The sequence below is a fragment of the Stegostoma tigrinum genome, chromosome 16 (genome assembly GCF_030684315.1).
Source record: "Stegostoma tigrinum isolate sSteTig4 chromosome 16, sSteTig4.hap1, whole genome shotgun sequence".
Taxonomy (NCBI): domain Eukaryota; kingdom Metazoa; phylum Chordata; class Chondrichthyes; order Orectolobiformes; family Stegostomatidae; genus Stegostoma; species Stegostoma tigrinum.
In genome coordinates this window covers 38819771-38840641 of record NC_081369.1, presented here as the reverse complement: position 1 = coordinate 38840641, position 20871 = coordinate 38819771, and the positions used below count along the sequence as shown (strand labels likewise).

At 38.3% G+C, this 20871-nt stretch overlaps 1 protein-coding gene across 1 annotated transcript in view; it reads left to right on the top strand.

The window, feature by feature from the left end:
- The window catches only part of dpep1 (dipeptidase 1), a 66833-nt gene extending 47482 nt beyond the window's left edge, over positions 1–19351 (top strand). The window contains exons 6-11 of the mRNA XM_048546858.2: positions 3309–3378; positions 4472–4648; positions 7158–7242; positions 11794–11869; positions 15801–15936; positions 19017–19351. Coding sequence (XP_048402815.1) covers positions 3309–3378; positions 4472–4648; positions 7158–7242; positions 11794–11869; positions 15801–15936; positions 19017–19184 — 712 coding nt within the window. The 3' untranslated portion in view covers positions 19185–19351. The remainder of the gene's footprint in view (positions 1–3308; positions 3379–4471; positions 4649–7157; positions 7243–11793; positions 11870–15800; positions 15937–19016) is intronic.
- The last annotated feature ends 1520 nt before the right edge of the window (positions 19352–20871 follow it).

Sequence of the window (20871 nt, the reverse complement as noted above, 5' to 3'; positions counted from 1 at the left end):
ACGTTTCAGGGACGCAAGATGGCACCAGCAAGCAAGAAGTTGGTTTGAAGTGTGTCTACTTCAATGCCAGGAGCATCCGGAATAAGGTGGGTGAACTTGTAGCATGGGTTAGTACCTGGGACTTCGATGTTGTGGCCATTTCGGAGACATGGATAGAGCAGGGATAGGAATGGTTGTTGCAGGTTCCGGGATTTAGATGTTTCAGTAAGAACAGAGAAGATGGTAAAAGCGGGGGAGGTATGGCATTGTTGGTCAAGGACAGTATTACAGTTGCAGAAAGGATATTTGGGGACTCGTCGACTGAGGTAGTATGGGTTGAGGTTAGAAACAGGAAAGGAGAGGTCACCCTGTTGGGAGTTTTCTGTAGGCCTCCGAATAGTTCCAGATATGTAGAGGAAAGGATAGCAAAGATGATTCTCGATAGGAGTGAGAGAGACAGGGTAGTTGTCATGGGGGACTTCAATTTTCCAAATATTGACTGGGAACACTATAGTTCGAGTACTATAGATGGGTCAGTTTTTGTCCAGTGTGTGCAGAAGGGCTTCCTGGCACAGTATGCAGATAGGCCAACAAGGGGCAAAGCCACATTAGATTTGGTACTGGGTAATGAGCCTGGCAAGGTGTTAGATTTGGAAGTAGGTGAGCACTTTGGTGATAGCGATCACAATTTTGTTATGTTTACTTTAGTGATGGAAAGGGATAGGTGTATACCACTGGGCAAGCCTTATAGCTGGGGGAAAGGCAATTACGATGAGATTAGGCAAGATTTAGGGAGCATAGGATGGGGAAGGAAACTGCAGGGGATGGGCACATTAGACATGTGGAGCGTATTCAAGGTAAAGCTCCTGTGTGTCCTAGATAAGTATGTACCTGTCAGGCAGGGAGGAAGCTGTAGAGCACGGGAGCCGTGGTTTATGAAGGAAGTGGAATCTCTGGTCAAGAGGAAGAAGAAGGCTTATGTTAGGATGAGATGTGAAGGCTCAGTTAGGGCGCTTGAGGGCTACGAGGTAGCCATGAAAGACCTAAAGAGAGAGCTCAGCAGAGCCAGGAGGAGACATGAGAATTTGTTGGCGAATAGGATCATGGTAAACCCTAAGGCTTTCTGTAGGTATTTAAGGAATAAAAGAATGACGAAAGTAAGATTAGGTCCCGTCAAGGATAGTAGTGGGAAGTTGTGTGTGGAGTCAGAGGAGATAGGGGAAGCACTAAATGAATATTTTTCGACAGTATTCACTCAAGAAAATGACAATGTTGTTGAGGAGAATACTGAGATACAGGCTACCAGACTAGGTGGGATTGAGGTTCACAAGGAAGAGGTATTAGAAATCCTACAGAGTGTGAAGATGGATACGATCCCTGGGCCAGATAGGATTTATCCTCGGATCCTCTGGGAAGCCAGGGAGGAGATTGCCGAGCCTTTGGCATTGATCTTTAACTCGTCATTGTCTACAGGAATAGTGCCAGATGACTGGAGGATAGCAAATGTGGTTCCCCTGTTCAAGAAGGGGAGTAGAGACAACCCTGGTAATTATAGACCAGTGAGCCTTACCTCAGTTGTTGGTAAAGTGTTGGAAAAGGTTATAAGAGATAGGATTTATAATCATCTAGAAAAGAATAAATTGATTAGGGATAGTCAGCACGGTTTTGTGAAAGGAAGGTCATGCCTCACAAACCTTACTGAGTTCTTTGAGAAGGTGACCAAACAGGTAGATGAGAGTAAACCTGTGGTGTATATGGATTTCAGCAAGGCGTTCAATAAGGTTCCCCACAGTAGGCTACTGTACAAAATGCGGAGGAATAGGTTTGTGGGAGATATAGCAGTTTGGATCAGAATTTGTCTTGCTGAAAGAAGACAGAGGGTGGTAATTGATGGGAAATGTTCATCCTGGAGACCAGTTACTAGTGGTGTACCACAAGGGTCGGTGTTGGGTCCACTGCTGTGTGTCATTTTTATAAATGACCTGGATGAGGGCGTAGAAGGATGGGTTAGTAAATTTGTAGACGACACTAAGGTCGGTGGAGTTGTGGATAGTGACGAAGGATGCTGTAGGTTGCAGAGAGACATAGATAAGCTGCAGAGCTGGCAAATGGAGTTTAATGCGACAAGTGTGAGGTGATGCACTTTGGTAAGAGTAACCAGAAGGCAAAGTACTGGGCTAATGGTAAGATTCTTGGTAGTGTAGATGAGCAGAGAGATCTCGGTGCCCATGTACACAGATCCTTGAAAGTTGCCACCCAGGTTGACAGGGCTGTTAAGAAGGCATACAGTGTTTTAGCTTTTATTAATAGAGGGATCGAGTTCCGGAACCAGGAGGTTATGCTGCAGCTGTACAAAACGCTGGTGCGGCCGCACTTGGCGTATTGCGTACAGTTCTGATCACCGCATTATAAGAAGGATGTGGAAACTTTGGAAAGGGTGCAGAGGAAATTTACTAGGATGTTGCCAGGTATGGAGGGAAGGTCTTACGAGGAAAGGATGAGGGACTTGAGGCTGTTTTCGTTAGAGAGAAGAAGGTTGAGAGGTGACTTAATTGAGACATATAAAATAATGAGAGGGTTAGATAGGGTGGATAGGGAGATCCTTTTTCCTAAGATGGTGATGACAAGCACGAGGGGGCATAGCTTTAAATTGAGGGGTGAAAGATATAGGACAGATGTCAGAGGTAGTTTCTTTACTCAGAGAGTAGTAAGGGAATGGAACGCTTTGCCTGCAACGGTAGTAGATTTGCCAACTTTAAGTACATTTAAGTCATCATTGGACAAGCATATGGACGTACATGGAATACTGTAGGCTAGATGGGCTTCAGATCGGTATGACAGGTCGGCACAACATCGAGGGCCGAAGGGCCTGTACTGTGCTGTAATGTTCTATGTTTAGTGAGCCTTCTTCAGAACTGGACTTGAAACATTAAGCTCTGTTTTCTCTCCACAGATGCTGCTCGACCTGCTGAGTTTCTCCAGCAGTTACCGTTCTTGTTTCAGATTTACAGCATCTGTAGTCCTTTGTTTTATTGATATCTATCAGACTTTAAGTTTAGCACAGGATTAAGCCTTAATGGATGTCTAATACATGTGTGTTTGTAGCTCTGCAGACTCACAGATATTTACTCATCATGTACTTGTTTAAGGATAAGGTGTATTCAGTTTAGAGCTGTTGGCTTAGACACACTTGAAGCCACAACAAATAACCAAATAAGACCGACTGACTCATGTCAACCAACAAACACTGGAGGCTTTCAGCCTATAACTCTATGTTCCATTAGAATCCACCCCCAAGAGACAAAAGGCCAATTTTTCAAATCTTTCAGGGCAGATAACTGGCTGGTGGACACTGGAGATGACTCAGTTCAGAGCAATGGATTGTCCACATATGGAAAGGTTAGTATGTGCCACTAATGCTAAAGGATATTTGATTTCAAATCTCAATATGTTAATCATTGCATTCTTTCTGTAAATACAAGGCTTGTGTGTACCAATCCCACCCATACATTGAGTAGATTTTTCAAAACTTTAAGAAGAAAAGTCTTTGATGAATATTTGTTTGGTAAACTTTTGCAATTTCCTGCAAACCTGAATGTAAATGTTGATCTCTTTGAACCACATCATTGCATCAATTGATTGTGACATTGTATTAACCAGAATGACACATGGCTTTTTGAACTTGTGTGCCTGCACCTTTTTATCAAATGCATAGTAGCAGTTTAAGGGAATCAGGTTCCTGGCATAGGTTTATCAACCAGGCCATTAATTGTAAAGGATTAAGTCAAAATAAGGTTTGCAACACGATTCATGTGGATTTTAAATAGTTAGTGCCTTCTGTGTATAACACACCATTGGAATAGTTTCATACAGATAGTAAGGCAAACAGTCAGGCTCGTATGTGAACAATACATGATCATTTCTCTGCAAATATTGCTGTTTGCCACTTAAAATTCTAAAAGATATTTCAATCTTCAAAATGTTCACTTTATTAATTTTGTTCTTAGGATGTGGATAAAGCTGATATTTATGTATTTACCTTAGTTGCCCCAAGCTGGTGGTAATGAAAATTTCCCAAAATTATGACTGTCTAGATGGTCATGGCACTTTTAAAAACAATGTGAAGATCATTTTAAGACCTGCAAATTTACTGAACTGGGTATAAAGAAGACCTATGAAAACCACACTATTATGCAATTCTTCATTGAAATCATAAATAAACCAAATTATATATTTTCAGTTATTTTGTTAATAAGTGGAGCATCAATCTGTACAATAAACTAACCTGTAAAAGTTGTGTTAGCAATCCTTCTAATGGTAGATAAAGCATTCACTGTATTAGAATCTACTTTCTGTTTGGTGGCAGGCTTTAAGACTACGAACTAAGATTGCAAGTAGGCAGAATGAAACTATTCAAACATAATGTGATGAATAAGGTTCACCATACTTTCAGTGAAACAATTGAATTGTTACTCTCTTTTCTGAATCTAAGAAAATCATACATGAGATGAACCGTTTGGGAATCATCATCGATTTAGCTCATACTTCTATGAAGACAATGAATGATGTACTACAGATTTCAAAGGCACCTGTCATTTTTAGCCATTCATCTGCCTATGCACTATGTAACAGTAGACGCAACGTACCAGATGAAATTCTGAAGACAGTGGTAAGAAATCCTACTGTAAATTCATGCCTAACATTCTTTTTGATCAGATATTATTGAAATTTTGAAAGCTTCCATCTCAATTTTGGACAAGTACATTTGTAATACTGCACATTAACTATGACAAAAATTCCCATTTAATGGCAAGTAAAGGTACACAGAAATTTCGACAAGAATCTTATTTATTTAGTGTTTTTAAACATCTATCATTGCATGATAAAATAAAGCATTTAAGTTTTCTAAATGCTTTCATGAATGTAAAATGTTTCACCAGTTAATAAAAAGCATGAAATTTGCAGAGGTTGTCGGTACACATAATTTTAAAAGTGTATGTGTAGTTATTGGTGTTAATACTCAAACCTGTGCAATAGGTGTTGTAAGGGTAAATTTATTCTTTCAAGGGAATAAGTCGAAATCCTACTACACTCCATTTCTAGTCTAAGGTGCACCGAATAGTAAGAGTGATTAGAGGGCCAAAAATACCTTGTAAAAGCACTGATGAAACATAAAAAAATGTTTATACAATATTAATAAGAGGTCAATCAAAAGAGACATGGAAACTATAAAGTAGATTTATGTCAGAATGAGGTTCCCTCACTGCGTGGCTGCGTGCAAGAATTCCAGACTTAACCAGAGTGTTCAAGGTATTTATGCAGCCAGTAACTACTATGCTAAGTTTGGCAAATACCTTCATCCTGATCTGCAGGCAGGGGAAGCAGCAGTGCTCTTTGTAACTTCACAGTAAAACCACATATTGCTGTTAGTCACTGCTCATCTTAAATTCATCCACTCAACATCATCTTGACAACCTACCTTTACCATTACCATGATTCCGCTGTCTGTTGCTACTGACTTACTCCCTGACCACTTCACTACCACTGTCTTCCCAAATCTACCTTACCTTTCAGTATTGCCTTGGCATTACTCAATGCTGCTTCAACCCTCTTCACTCTCACACCCTGAGCCCATTGCACAGCTACCTTTACTCCCTCTTTTGAGTGCTGCCTCAACTTTCCTCTTTACAGTCACAGCAATTTCCGCTGTACTGTTACCTCATTCCTCCTCTATGCTACCTATAACTCACTCTCCCTTTTCTACCATTGCCTTGATACCCTCATTACCATGACGCTATCCGACTCCCATCTATTACCTCAACAACTCCTTCCTGCAGGCGCATCAGCATCTCTCTTGACTGCCATTTTTATGCCTCCTCACAATTTCCTGGGGGAGATTCAGCAGTTGTCCAGCTCACTGGCCTTAGTTAAATAGAGTTGAGGACAAAACAGCCATGATCCAATTGAAAAGTAAAACAAGGGTCTAGTCCTGATGCTATGTTCTTTAACAGAAAAGGCTCAGAAAAGTTAAGCTGAAGGCGAATTTGCAAAAACGTACAGGAGCGAACACACTTGTATAATTTTAACATTGATATTAAACATGCTTCTTGGTTGATTTAAATTAAGAGACAATTGTGTTTGATTGTTCTGAAATGCTGAATTACCAAATAGTAATCTCATGTGTAAAACATGCTAGAGTCTTAACGTGTGCCACATGCAACATGAAAGTTGGGTACTTTCCCATAAAGGTGATATTAAACTCAAAATAAGACTTTCTATATTTATACATGCTTAGGTCTCAGCCCACATATTAAGCCGGCAGTGAAGGCCTCCTATCTTTTCAAAAAGATCCAAAAAGCAAGAAAGAAGTTTTGTATTTACATAATGCCTTTCGAACGTTACCAGACAATTTACAATAAATTAAGAACTTTTGAATTCACAGTTGTGCAAAGTAGGAAACATGGCAGCCAATTTATCTAAGGCAAGATCTCATAAACAACAGTGTAGTATTGATCAGGTCATTTGTTTTAGTCATGTTGAATGAGGGATACTTCTGAATGGAACTCCAGGATAATTCCCTTGTCTTTCTTCAAACTACTGTCAGGGAACTTTCATATTCATCTGAAACAGGAAACATGGCTTCAGTTTAACAGCTAATCTAGAGATACCTCCTCTAGAACAACCCTGTAGGGACAACCTAGGTTTGTTTGTGCTCAAATCACTGGAGTGAGACTTGAACTACAACCCACTGACTCAGAAATGAGATTGCTGCCAAATGAGCCATGGTTGAAACTTAAGTAAAAGAATCCTACTTTGGAAAAGTAAAATACCACGAAATTTTCCACTCTCTGCATATCTACAAAAAGTCCTAAATTCATATTCCACAGGACATGTACACCACCTTTTATAAAATGCACTCTCAGGACCTGGCAATCACAAAAAGACCAGAATTTGCTGCCTATCCCTAGTCATCCTTGAGAAGATGGTAGTGATTTGCATTCTTTCCCTGGTGCCATCAAATGGTTCAGGTCCTCCGTCAGTGTGTTTGGGGGGATCTTCAAGGTTTTTGATTCGAGCAACAATGAATTCTGAATGCAAATGTTTTTACTGTGGATTAGAAATGGTGTGCACATTACTCAAACTGTTTAATAATTTCTGTGTCTGAATTCACTTTACAGAGTGAAAAGGGAGGCATTGTGATGGTGAACTTCTACAATTACTATGTCACCTGCAAGCCCACAGCTAAACTTTCCGATGTGGCAGGTCAGTAGTTACATTATGCTCTCAAGTTAAATTGTCTTTGTTAAAATAAACATTTGCTATTGAACGAGAATTTAACATAGAACTACAGGATCAAGCAATCTTGGCTGTACATCTTTTCTGTCATTGAATGAGATCTTGCTTAATCTGGATTCAACTTTACTAGCCCACCTTAGATCTATATCAATTAATACCCTTGACTGGTAAAAGTCAGTCCATCTCAGATTTAAAATGGTTAATTCTCTTAGTATCCATTGCTTTCTGTAGGAAAGAGCTCTGCAGCTCTAACACTCTGTATCACTCAGGGTTATGACACCAAGGAAGCCATTTGGCCTGTTGTGTTCATGCTGTTTTCTGAAGGAGCAACAGATATGCTTGTTTCAGGGGTTCTGATTAAAGGCCATTGATTTGAAAAGTTAATGCTGTTTCTTTCTCCAAAACAGCTGTCTGACTTGCTGAACATTTCCATAAATTCATGCTTTCATTTCAAGTTTCCAATGTTTGTAGTATTTTTCTTTTGTATTAACCATATTATATTGCTGCGGTAGGTACAGTATCAAATCTCTTTAATTTTGTGGACAATTAACTTCAAATGTTAAACATTTCTAAGGAAAGAATGCTGCTGAAATTGAAGGATAGAAGTGTCATAAGACAAAAAGAAAAAACAAAATGTGTTCCAAACACAATTTAAAGCAAAAATCTAAAGATCAGATTGAAAGTAATTTTTTTCCTTTTAATGCAGATTTTCAGAGCTTAGTTAGCACTTGTCACAAAAGTACAGAGTCTTTGGCTGACAATGCCACTTTCTGAATAGCAGAAACTAAATTTGCTTTTGTGTGAGATTACAGAAACACACCAGTCATGTGTTGTATTGTATATCTTGCTTTTAAGACAGTTCACCTTTAAGTATCTCATACTTAGAGGAGATGTGAGGAAAAACTTTTTTCACCCAGAGGGAACCTGGAACTCAGTGCCTGTAAGGTAGAGGCAGAGGCACTCATAACATTTAAGTAGTATTTAGCTCTATATTTGTGATGCCAATGCATATGGACAAGTGCTTGAAAAATGGGATCAGAATAGTTAGGTAGTTTTTCTTGACTGGTATGGATGCGATGGGCCTTTTTCTGTGTTGTAAATCTCTATAACTCCCTAAAGATATGAACCGCAGTAGGAAACAAATTCAGATTCAGATTAAATGTCTGCATCCATTGAAAAGGATTCATTCCTTTTGTACAAAAGCCTACAACATCCATAAACCACTACATCAGCAGGTATGAGAAAATGGCTTATTTATGGATTTTTTATAAGTGGAACTAACAAATAGAATTGTTCAGTTGGTGATTACATCCCTCCCATTGCCTCTTCCTTGGATGCTTTCTAGAAAGATTTACTAAACAACCCAAGAATTTATAGCATTGAAATGCTACTGAAGGATGGATTAAGTATATAACCTATTCAACCAAGCTTCCTAGTCCTAAGTAGAAAGCTGACAGATGGCACAATCACTAGTACATTTAACAGAGGAAGAGGTGGAAGGTGTGGCCTCCTGCATGCACCAAAAATTCAATCAATTTTGCAAGGCATATGGCAGAAAAGCCCATTGGTAGAGCCAATGCCACAGAACAAGGATGGCTACAATGAGCCACAAACGGACGCAGACAAGCTGTGCCACAATGAATGCTTTCAAACTCCAATAAAGACCATTTTGTGTCCCATCAGAGGTGTATACATGGAGTAATTAACAAGTCAGAATCTGATGATGTAGACATAAGACAAAGAATGGTTAATAAATGTTTCACACTCCTGCAGAAAAAATCACTGTTATCGCATTAGTAGAATAAATACAAATGTAGGAGGAACACTTCGCTTTATTCTGATTTAGTCAGGCTTAGATCTCAACTCTCTGCTGTGGAGACAGATATGAACGTACAAGAAGGAAGAAACTGAGCAACTTTCCCAGGATAAATCCAAAACTGAAAATACTAATTCTGAAATAATGAAGTCTTTATGGGATACCTCTTCTCAGCTCACAAAAATGAATGAAGAGCTGAAAGAGAAAGGAAGGGAGCAGGAGAAACTAGAAGCTGTGTATCATCAATCCAATTAAAGGGTTGTTGTTTTCAGGAAAATTAGGTCTGCTCACACTTACAATGAATTGTCTCAATGAGAACAATTACTGAAACATTGGCTTGAATTTAAAGCAATGCTGGACAAAATGACAGACCTGCAAAAACAGCACACACAACAAGGAGCTGCATATTTCACTTGAGATAGTCTGAGCAGAAATTAATGATATTCCTGCAAAACAAACTCAAACTGTACCTAGAGAAAACCAACAACCTGAAGACCTCCAAGAAAACAAAAAGGAAAACAATTTGAAAGGCTGGCCAGTTATAATAGCAGGTTATTAATTTTTTAAAAAATCAGATCAACAGAAGACCAAAACTTTGACAGAGTTAGAATATGCAGAGTGTAAAACCAGAAGCTTTTAAAATGAGCTGGCATTTCTTACAGAACAGTACTGTAAATGCTAAAAATATATGAACAATTCATAGAGCTTGAGAATGAATTAGATCAGTGAACAGCAACTGCAATCCATGAAAGAAAAATTTGACAAAACAAGCAGGAATGACAGACAGTATCACTAATGACTGTGGAAATCAACTACACCTACAAACAAAATCACTGTCATAAAATCTGAACTGATCAACAAATTACCTATAGATTACAGAAACAATGGACTCAGTTTTTATTATAAATAGAGCATCTTTCTTTTGGATAGGAGGGGAATATAAAATGTGTGCATTGCTTTTAAGGCAGTTCATCTTTAAGGAATATATGTTTTTGCATATACAATATTGTGGGTCTGCATTGCAATTAGTGTGCTTTGGGTCTGCAAACAGCAGGAAAACCAGAAACAAAAGCAAAAATTGCTGGAAAAGCTCAACAGGTCTGGCAGCATCTGTGGAGATAAATCAGAGTTAACATTTCAAGTCAAATGACCCTCTATCAACAGGAAAAAAAACAGTTGGTTTGCTGCAATGCCTGCTTCATAACTTGTAATAAGTTGTACTGTTTTAAATAAACTAACTCATGAAATTAATTATGAAGTTTAATCAATCACTGAAGCATCATTTACTAGACCATTATGGTTATTGTGACAGTGCGGGTGAAACAGAACCCCGTGCTATTTTTTTTTCTTCACGTACCAGACAGGGCAACAAACTCCAATCTTGATTCCATGCCCAAACCCTGCCTAATGTCTATCTGACACCATTTTGCCTCAGATAAAGAGTTAACCATACAGGATGTCTGAAAGAGGCATCATGTCCATTGTATATGCTAACATTATGTGTAATGTCTTCTTCATGACCGAATTTTGAAATTTGGCCAAGCATGCAAAGATTTTTTGCTTTTTTTCCCCTCTGTAGCCTATCCAGCCCCCTGAAAGATGCATTCAAGTTACCCTAAAAAGATGCATTTTTAAAATTTTAACTTAACAGACACGTTTTCTTTAGAGAGTAGGAGACTGACGAGGCACCTTCCAGAAATGTATAAGATGATGAGAGGCGTGGATAGGGTGGATGCAATCAAGTCTTTTTCCCAGGGTTGGGGAATCAAGGACTAGAGGACATCAGTTTAAGGTAACAGGGGAAAGAATAAATAGGAACCTGAGGGGCAACTTGTTTTTACACAGTAGGTGGTACGCATATGGAATAAGCTGCCAGCTGAAGTGGTTAAGGTGGGTACATTAACAACACTTAAAAGGCATTTGGACAAACGTGGATAGGAAAGGTTTAGAAAGATATGGGCCAAGTGCAGGGAAATGGGCTTGGTGTGGATGGACATTTTAGTCAGCATGAACCAGTTTGGGCCAAATATCCTATCTCCGTGCTGTCGGAATATATGACTCAATTCCATAATTATGTCCAGTTTTGTCCCTTTTTGAAACTTTTTTTTTCTAAATTAAAATATTTTAAAACAGCATAACAGAGATGAAGGGTCTAGGCCAGAAACATCAGCTTTTGTGCTCCTAAGATGCTGCTTCACCTGCTGTGTTCATCCGGCTCCATACTTTGTTAACAGAGATATTGGGCCTATTTGAATTTTAAGTGAATAAAGACAAAAACATTCTGATATTTTATCCTATTTTCTGTTGTAATGCTGTCATGTTACAGATTAAACATTTAAATTTAAATATAGATCATAAAGTCTTTGCAAGGATTAAATACAATTTTGTGTCAACCTTTTTCTGTTATCTGGAGCAGTTATTTTCTGGGTTTTTCAAAATCACTTATCAGCTTATTTATTTGATTACATTTCTAGTTATTTTTCTAATTTAGTCCCATTGTACTCATCTGCTGCAGTCAATGCAGTGATAGTCCTCCCACAGTTCTGTTACTCTAGGCAGAGATTCCATCAGCAGTATCTGGCAGGAAGCTTTAACACATCACAATCAGTTTTCTCAAATTTTGAACTCAACTGTTACGTTTATTGTAATGCAATTCAAACATTGCTAAAAACAAAGTCATGATTTCTAAATTGTTTCTCCAGATCACTTTGACCACATCAAAAAGATTGCTGGTTACCAGAGTGTAGGATTTGGTGGTGATTACGATGGCGTTTCGAGGTAATACTTGATATCAATCTAGCTACTATGCTTCTACTAATCTGTAATTCATTTGCATCTGCCTAAACTATTTGTAAGGCACATTAATGACTTGGATGAGGGGACTAAATGTATGATTGCTGGTGACACAGGGATAAGTAGGCAAGTAAATTTTGAAGAACACATATGGAGTCTTCAAAGGAAAATAGGTTAATTGACCAGGCAAAAAGTTGGTAGATTGATTATAATGTGGAAAAATGTGAATTTATCCACTTTGGTAGGAAGAATAGAAAAGCAACACATTATTTAAGAGAGAGATTGCAGAACTCTAAAGTGCATAGAAATCTGAGTGTTCTGCTATATGAATCACCAACATTTAGTTTTCAAGTACAAGCGATCTGGATGGTAAATGGAAGGTTGTTATTTGTTGTAAGGGATACACAAGAGTAGTGATGTTTTTCAACAGATGTGGGAGGTATTGGTGAGACCATGTCTAGTGTGTGGTCATATTATACAAGAAAGGATATAATTGATATATAAACAATTGCGGGTAGATTTACTCAACTGATCTCTGGAATATGGGTTTTACCTTAAAAAGAAAGATTACACAAGTTGAGACTGTATCCATTGGTGCTTGGAATGATTAGCTTATATCTCAATACCATTGGCCATGTGCAAAGTGCTCCTCTGAAGCAAGAAGAGAATAAGACATAGGAGTAGAAGTAGGTCATTGAGTCTGTTCCTCCATTCAATGGGATAATGGCTGATCTAATAATCTGCATCTTTCTTTTCTGGATTTATCTATGGAATGGTTGATTTCCTTACTGATTTAAAATGTGTCTGTTCCAACCTTGAGTATGCTTAGTGACTCAGCTTTGACAGCCCTCTGAAGGAAAGAATGCCAATTTCATGATTGCCTGAAAAAGGATATTCCTCCTCATTTCTGTCTTAAATGGGTGACCCCTTATTCTTGAATTCTATCCTATGGTTCTAGACTCTCCCAAAAGGGGAAGCAACCTCTCCACATCTACCACGTCAAGTCCCAAAACAATCTTTTGTTTCAATTAGATCACTTCTCATTCTTCTGAACTCCAATATGCACTCGCCCAACCTAATCAACCTCTCGTCAAAGGAAATCCCTCCAGACGCAAGATCAACGTATGAACCTTCTCCAGCCTAACTGTAATACAATAGCTTTTGTGCTCCTAAGATGCTGCTTGGCCTGCTGTGTTCATCCAGCTCCACACTTTGTTATCTGTAATATATCTTGGTTTAGATAACAGGACCAAAACTGCTCACTAAAACTCTAATCTGTCATTTAGCTAATGCCTTGCAGAGTTTTATAAGACCTCTCTGTTTCTATTATCTATTCCCTTTGAAATAAAGACCAATATTCCATTCACCTTCCCTCTTATCCACTGAACTAGTATGCTTGTTTTTTTGTGATTTATGCATGACGATTTGGAAATCCCACTGTGTCCACTGCTTTCTGTAGTCTTTCTCCATTTAAATAATATTCACCTTCTTTGTTCTACCTGCCAAAGTTCCTAACCTAACATTTTCCCACATTGTATTCTATCCGCCAATTTTAGCACATTAACATGTCTATATTCCTCTGGACACTCCTTGTGTCATCCTCACCTCTAGACTTCCTACCTATTTTTGTGTCATCCACACTCTGGACTAAAGTACATTTTCTGTCTCCATGCAAGCCATTGATGTATATTGTAAGCAAATATAGCCCTGCACTGATCAGTGTGATGTTCTAGTAGTCACAGGTTGCTATCTTGAAAATGTACCCCTTCTTCCAACTCTCTGTCTTCTATTAATTAGCCAGTCTCCAGTCCATGTTAATATATTACCCCCAAACCATAGATTATCTTATTAAGTAGCTTTTGGAATCACTTTTGGAAATCTAAATATATTACATGTACTAGTTCCCCTTTATCTATCCTGCTTGTAACCTCCTCAAAGAATTCTAATAAATTTGTCAAGCATGACTTCCTCTTCATGATCCCACCCTAACTCTGCTTGATTATATTACATGTTCGTAGATTCTTTCCATTACATCCTCTTTAATAGACTGTAACATTTTCTCTTATAACAGATATTAACCCAGCTGACCTATTATTTTGTCTCCCTCCCTTTCTAAATAAAACATTGGCAGTTTTACAATCCTCTGAGACTCTTCCAGAATTTAAGGATTCTTGGGAATTACAACTAATGCATTCTACGTAGCTAGCTCCTTTGAAAACCTATCATGTAACCCATCAAGTCCAGGAGGTTTATCTGCTTTCAGCCCCAATAATTTCCCTGTACTTTTTCTCTAGTGCTAGGTATGTATTTATTTCTTCTCCTACTCTTTTCCCTTGATTACCTAGCATTTTTCTACTTGTTAGTCATAATGGTGTCTTCTATTTTGAAGATTGATACAAAGTATTTAATCAGCTCCTTTGCCATTTCATGGTTCCCCATGATTATTTCTCCAATTTTTTTCTCTAAGGGCCCTATGTTCACTTTGACCTCTCTCTTCCCTTTAATCCAATTAAGGAAGTTCTAGCTTTCTTTTTTAATTACTTTCTTTTTCATTTGGTACTACCATTAACTTCATTGTTTAACTATTATCCACTCCCTTGAACCCTTATGGAATAATAGAGTATTATAGCACAGAAAGAGACCCTTCAACTCATCATGTCTGTGCTGGTCCTCAAGCACCTATCAATTCAACCCATTTCCCAGCATTTGGCCCATTGCCTTTTATGTTATGATGTTTCAAGTGTTCATTGAAATACTTCTTAAATTTTGTAATAGTTCCCAGATTTATTACTCCTTAAGGCAGTGAGTTCCAGATACCTATCAACCTCTGGGTGAAAGAAATTTTTGCATAAATCTTGGGGCAGCATGGTGGCTCAGTGGTTAGCACTGCAGCCTCACAGTGCCAGGGACCCAGGTTCAATTCCAGGCTCAGGCAACTGTCTGTGCGGAGTTTGCACATTCTCCCCGTGTCTGCGTGGGTTTCCTGCAGGTGCTCCGGTTTCCTCCCACAGTCCAAAGATGTGCAGGCTAGGTGGATTAGCCATGCTAAATTGCCCATAGTGTTCAGGGATATGTGGGTTATAGGGGGGATGGGTCTGGGTGGGATGTTTCAAGGGGCAGTGTGGACTCGTTGGGCCAAAGGGCCTGTTTCCACACTGTAGGGAATCTAATCTTCTCTAAACCTAGCTACCCCTTATCCTTAATTCATGGTAATCGATCTCACTCATACAGAGAAAAACTTATGCCCCTTACAATGCTGTGGATCTCAATCATTATCTGTAATCTTGTTGGGAGACATCTTTGTTGTGAATCTTGACTATCTTCTTAAATATCTGCCACTTTTCCTCATCCAATTATTCTGCTAAACTCCTTTCCCTATCCACTCCAGTCCTCATTCTTCTGTATTTACCCCTTATTTAGTATTAGCATTGTTGTTTCAATCCAAATTTCACACACTCACACTGAATGTTAAATTCTCTCATGTTATGGTCACTGTTTCCTAGGGGTTCTTTTACTGTTAGATATTTTCTTAAAACTGCCTTAAGACACTTTCCTAAATAGCCTCATCTTTTGTTGGAAAAATAATAAGTTCCTTTTTGTCCATAAATTACTCAAATACATTGATGAAACATATAAGCATTGAATTGATTAGCTTTCAGCTCTTTCATTGTAAGGGGCATATGGACACATCTGCACGTGATACTGAGGCATAAAGAGAACAATCCAATTTCCTGGGATGTGGTACACAACAGGCACACTGCACTCGGTGTTCATGTCCCTAGGCTAGGTAGGGGGAAGATCAGCCAAACACTTTCTACCCTGGTTGGAAAATATGCATGTCAACAGCAAGTATGTCCTGATTGAACTTCGACACCATCAGGTGACCTGATTACAGTTTCCTTTGTTTCACTTGAAGACTTCCTGAAGGTTTAGAAGATGTCTCCTTCTATCCAGATTTAGTAGCTGAACTACTGAAAAGAAATTGGACTGATAAAGATGTGAAAGCAGCACTTGGAGGGAACTTCCTACGAGTCTTTGAACAAGTGGAACAGGTGAGGATTACTTAGCATTCACAACTTCAAAAAATGTCTTAATGACCTTTATTTTGAGAAACTTACCTTTAAAATACCTGGCTCTTATGTTGACTAGCTGGAGCTCATCATCAGACTGAACCAAATGACCAACCCCCACTCTAACCCTAGTTAAGTTGGAGCTACAAAACCAAAATAACTTCGACACCATGTGGTTTTCTGAAGGAGGATCTAGGCCCAAAATATCAGCCTTCATGCTCTTCTGATGCTGCTTGGTCTGCTGTGTTCGTCGAGTTCTACATCTTGTTATTCCACACAATGCGGCTATTTTATTGACACTCTGGTGCAACTGTTTTCACAAATTGAGTCAGCGTGTGGTGAATTTAACTTTCAGCAAGCATGCTATTTTTATCACTGCTGCTCTTTTGCCATTGGCTCATGCAAAAAATTTAGTCGTATTAGCATTGATGTATTGTTTTCTTATAGCAACCCAGTAGATCATTTTGTCCCACACACCAATAAAATCAGTTTGTGCGTACACCAAAAGTATTAGCAGCAAAGTCAAATGTTTCAATTAAAGAGATAAATTGGGAGTAGAACGATGAATGAGCACATTGTCATCCTATAGCTGTGAGATGGAATGCTGGGATTAATTGAGATGAAGTTTAAAAAAAAACAGTTTTTCATCCTTTGTGACATTAACTCCAATAGCTGGTGGATTTTTCCCCTTGACTCTCATGAACCTGTTTCATTAAGAGGTCAACTAGTGCCTTGAGAACAACTGCTCCCACCTTTGCTGTGGCAATTAGCTTATGTCAATGTCTAGATCAAAACTAAGACATGGTTAGGAGTCAAGTGGCTTTTATTGTATTAGGTTTTAACGTGAGCTCTTCAGGTCTAACACAAGCTCAGGCCAGACTGCTTAGTAATGGTAAACACTGTATTTAAACTCTAAATGATGTTCTAGCTACAAAGCAGCACACTCCATGCTGTAGAGAAGCTGACTTTTTCATCTACCACAAATAGATAACTATAGAGGTCATAGTGATAACACAGCTTCAGAATCTCATCTTCAGTAAGCCATATCTCTATATCTTCATCACAACCTGATCCCTAACAAGTGTCTTTACAGTTTCCAATATCATTAATTAAAATACTTCCTAACATTATTAGCAGAAACATTTAGCCAGAAGTATTAACCTCAAGACTGTGTGTATTTTCAAACCTATCATCTGCCCCAAAGGTCCACTGTTCAAAAATTCAAGCACTATAGATAGTTTGCAAGTCTCACTGAGTTAGTCTTTTGAAATGGTTTAGAGGGGCAATGACCGGCAGGAAAGCTGGTCTGGAACCAAACTTCCACGAATTGAAATGAAAACTGTAATATTAGTGACAGTGTCCAAAACTTATACCACTGAAAGGAAAGGTTACCAGTGGAATGCCATATCAGATTGAAGACAGATGCTCATCCAGAGAATATCACATCTACATGACTGGATACTAGTTAATTTAACCTTGTTCATGATACATTTCTGGTCATGAAATTATTTGACAATGAAAGACTGTTTATTGAACTTGCACCAGGAAGAACAGGGGAGAATCACCATTCAGCTGCAATAGCAGCACAAAGACATCTTGAGGTTCTTGTAGCATATTCTTAAGTTGCTGATGTAGAGAAAAAGTAATAATTGGGAAGATGACAGTGTGTAAATTCACTTTTTTAAAAAGACTTGCACAAAGCTGATTGTATAGGATGAAGCAAATTGGTATAGATGGAAGATTGGCTGGTTAACAGGACACAGACTATAGGCATAAATGGGACTTTTTTGGGTTGGCAAGATCTAATGAGTGGTGTGACACAAGGCTCTTTGCTGGGACCTTATTTATAATTTACATAACGATTTGACAAACTTTCTGATAGTGCAAAGATAGGTAAGAATGTAAGAAAAGGACATAAGACTACCAAAGGATATAGAGATGATAGGATTTTCTGAAGAAGGGTCCAGATCCGAAACATCAGCCTTCCTGCTCCTCTGATGCTGCTTGGCCTGCTGTGTTAATCCAGCTCTACACCTTGTTTTACCAAAAGATAAAGCTTGGGGTGAGAGGACAAAGATGTGGCAAATGGTCTATATTATGGGCAGAATGTGAAATTGTCCATTTTGGCATAAAGAATATAAAAGAAATATATTATTTAAATATTGAAAGAATCCAGAGTTGTGAGATGCAAAGGGATCTGAGAGGTCTTCAATGCATGAATCACAAAAAGTTAGCATGCAGTTACAGCAAATAATTTGGGATGTGAATGGAATGTTCTCATTTATTAAGGGGGAGACTGAATTCAAAAGTGAGTTTGTTTCAGTTATAGTGGAAATTCATGAGACCACATCTGCAATACAATGGACAGTACTGGTCACCTCATTTAAGGAAGCATGTAAATGTTTTGGAGGCAATTCAGAGAAGGTTTACTAGACTAATACCCGAAATGGGGAGAGGTGCTTATGATGAAAGATTGGACAGGCTAGGCTTGCATCTGCTGGAGTTTAGAAGAGGAAGAGTTGATTTGATTGAATAAGAGTCTCAGGAGTCTTGACAGGGTAGTTGTGGAGATGAAGTTTCCTTTTAAGGGAGAACATGGAACGAGGGGTCACTATTTAAAAAACTAGGGTCACCCATTTAAGAGGTAATTTAATTCCCATTTTACAGTCATAAGTCTTTGGAACTCACTTCCTAAAACGGTGGTAGAAGCAGAGTTCTTCTTTAAGGCAGAGACAAATAGATTCTTGTCAAGCAAGGGAGTAAGAGAATACCAAAATATGCAGGAATGCAGATTTGAGGTTTTGATCAGATCTACTGTGATCTTACCAAAACAAAGAAGCAGCAAAAAGTTTTAACTGTGTCAACTATAGTCCAATTAATTAGTTTCCTTTTCTCATGCCATTTAAATTGTTTCCTTTCTAAAGTTGTTTTTCTCACACTTCAGTCATGATTTGTGGAAAATGAAAAGCTTTTAACGTGATATTTATTTTCAGCACCGTTCAAGCTGTAAATGATAATGGACTACATGTGTTAACAAATGTATGTTTCTGCTTGTTTTCTAGGTTAAGTCCAACTCTTCTGGAGATGACGAGCCTATCCCATATGATGAGGTTCAGAATGAATGTAGAACTGCCTATGGCTATCAGAATCAAAAAAATAGTGGAACTCCATTGGTGTTATTTCCTACTGTTGTCACATTAGCTTACCTAGTATATTATACTTTAGTGTAAGAACTAAATAAAAGGATGGAGATACCACAGTAACCCTTAAATATTGCAACATTTCTCCCAAAAAACTGAATATGAAGAAAATTTAGAGGCAGAATTTTCATGGGCTTTTTTCCACTCACTCATTGTAGCATTGCCAGAAATTGTGGATAAACAGGTATGAATAAAGATGGATGTCACTTCAGTAGAGGTCTCTGAAAATGTTCATCTCTTACACAATTTTAACATGTTTTCCATTATCTGGATACTTTCAATGACTGACTTATTTCATATTTTTATTATACAAAACATGGATTAGTTTTGGCTAAGCATAACTCACAGTTACTCGGGGTATTGTAGCTAGAGAAACGTATAGCCTACATTGTGCAACACTATATCTCTAATTAACACACACCCGCAATTTCTTCACAGCAACCAGACAATCTGGCCCTTTCTACCCACACAAAGCTTTACTGGGAGTGTCTAAGTATAAGGTTCTGAGGTTTCAGTCACTTGAGCCGAAACATTACCTCTGATTTCTCTTCGGAGAAGCTGCCAGGCTTGTTGAGCTTTTCCAACAATTTCTATTTTTGTCTCTAAGTATTACAGTTGTACTGATGGAGGAGAAGGATAATTTCAAGGATGCATCCCTCCCTCTCTCTTGCCCACGAATGTATGAACTGAAATGTTGCAACAAGACCTGGAATTTCAACATTAAACACCAGTGAAGTGGTCAATCAAAACTCAAGGCTCTACACTGAGTTAGAACTTGCATCTGAAAGCAAATCTGAACATAAAATTAGATATAACACAATGTGTTGCTGGAAGAATACAGCAGACCAGCAAGCATCTGAGGAGCAGGAAAGTTGACATTTTGGGTCAGGACCCTTCTTCTGAACATTACATTTCTCTCTTTTACTTTAAGAAACAAACATAGCTTACTAAATTACAGCAGATGAAGACGGTGGTCTATTTCATGTTGTGTAAATATCTCTCTATAATTTAGGCAATAAATATTACTTAGAAGGAAGGGTTATTTCATGGCTAATATAATTATGTTAATACCTCTACCCCGCTTTTCTTCAACCATCTATTCTTAAACATTAAGATGATCTGTTTCAATCGCTAACAAAATTAACATACTACAGAATCTCTGTAAAGAAAAAAAACTGGCTCTTCATGTCCTGAATCATACTTTAATCTTATTTGGTTGTAGTTAGTACAAAAGAAGACTATGACAATATACAGCAAAGCATTATTACATTTTACTGTTAAACTTCCCAATGGACATGCAAATGCCACATGAATTTCAATATAGGCAAGTGTGTGGTGGTACAATTTGGCAGAAAGAATGACAAAGTCATGTGCTGCTTAGATATTGGTCTAAATGGGGCAGAACAGGAAAGGTATCTATGAAACCCCAATCACTAACATTAGTACCAAAGATGATCAGGGCTATTTTAAAAAAAATCAAATAAAGAATTATGATCACCTAGAGGGTTGGTACTGAAAGTCATACTTAGGGAATAGATTGTAAAAATTTGTACAAAAACAAAATACTGTGGACGGCGGAAACCTGAAATAAGAACAACAAAATATTGGAAAAACTCAGCAGGTCAGGTAGCTTCTGTGGAAAGGAACAGACTAAACTTTTCAAGTCAATGTCCTTCATCTGAACTGAGAGTAGAAACTGAGTACTGGTGAAAATAGA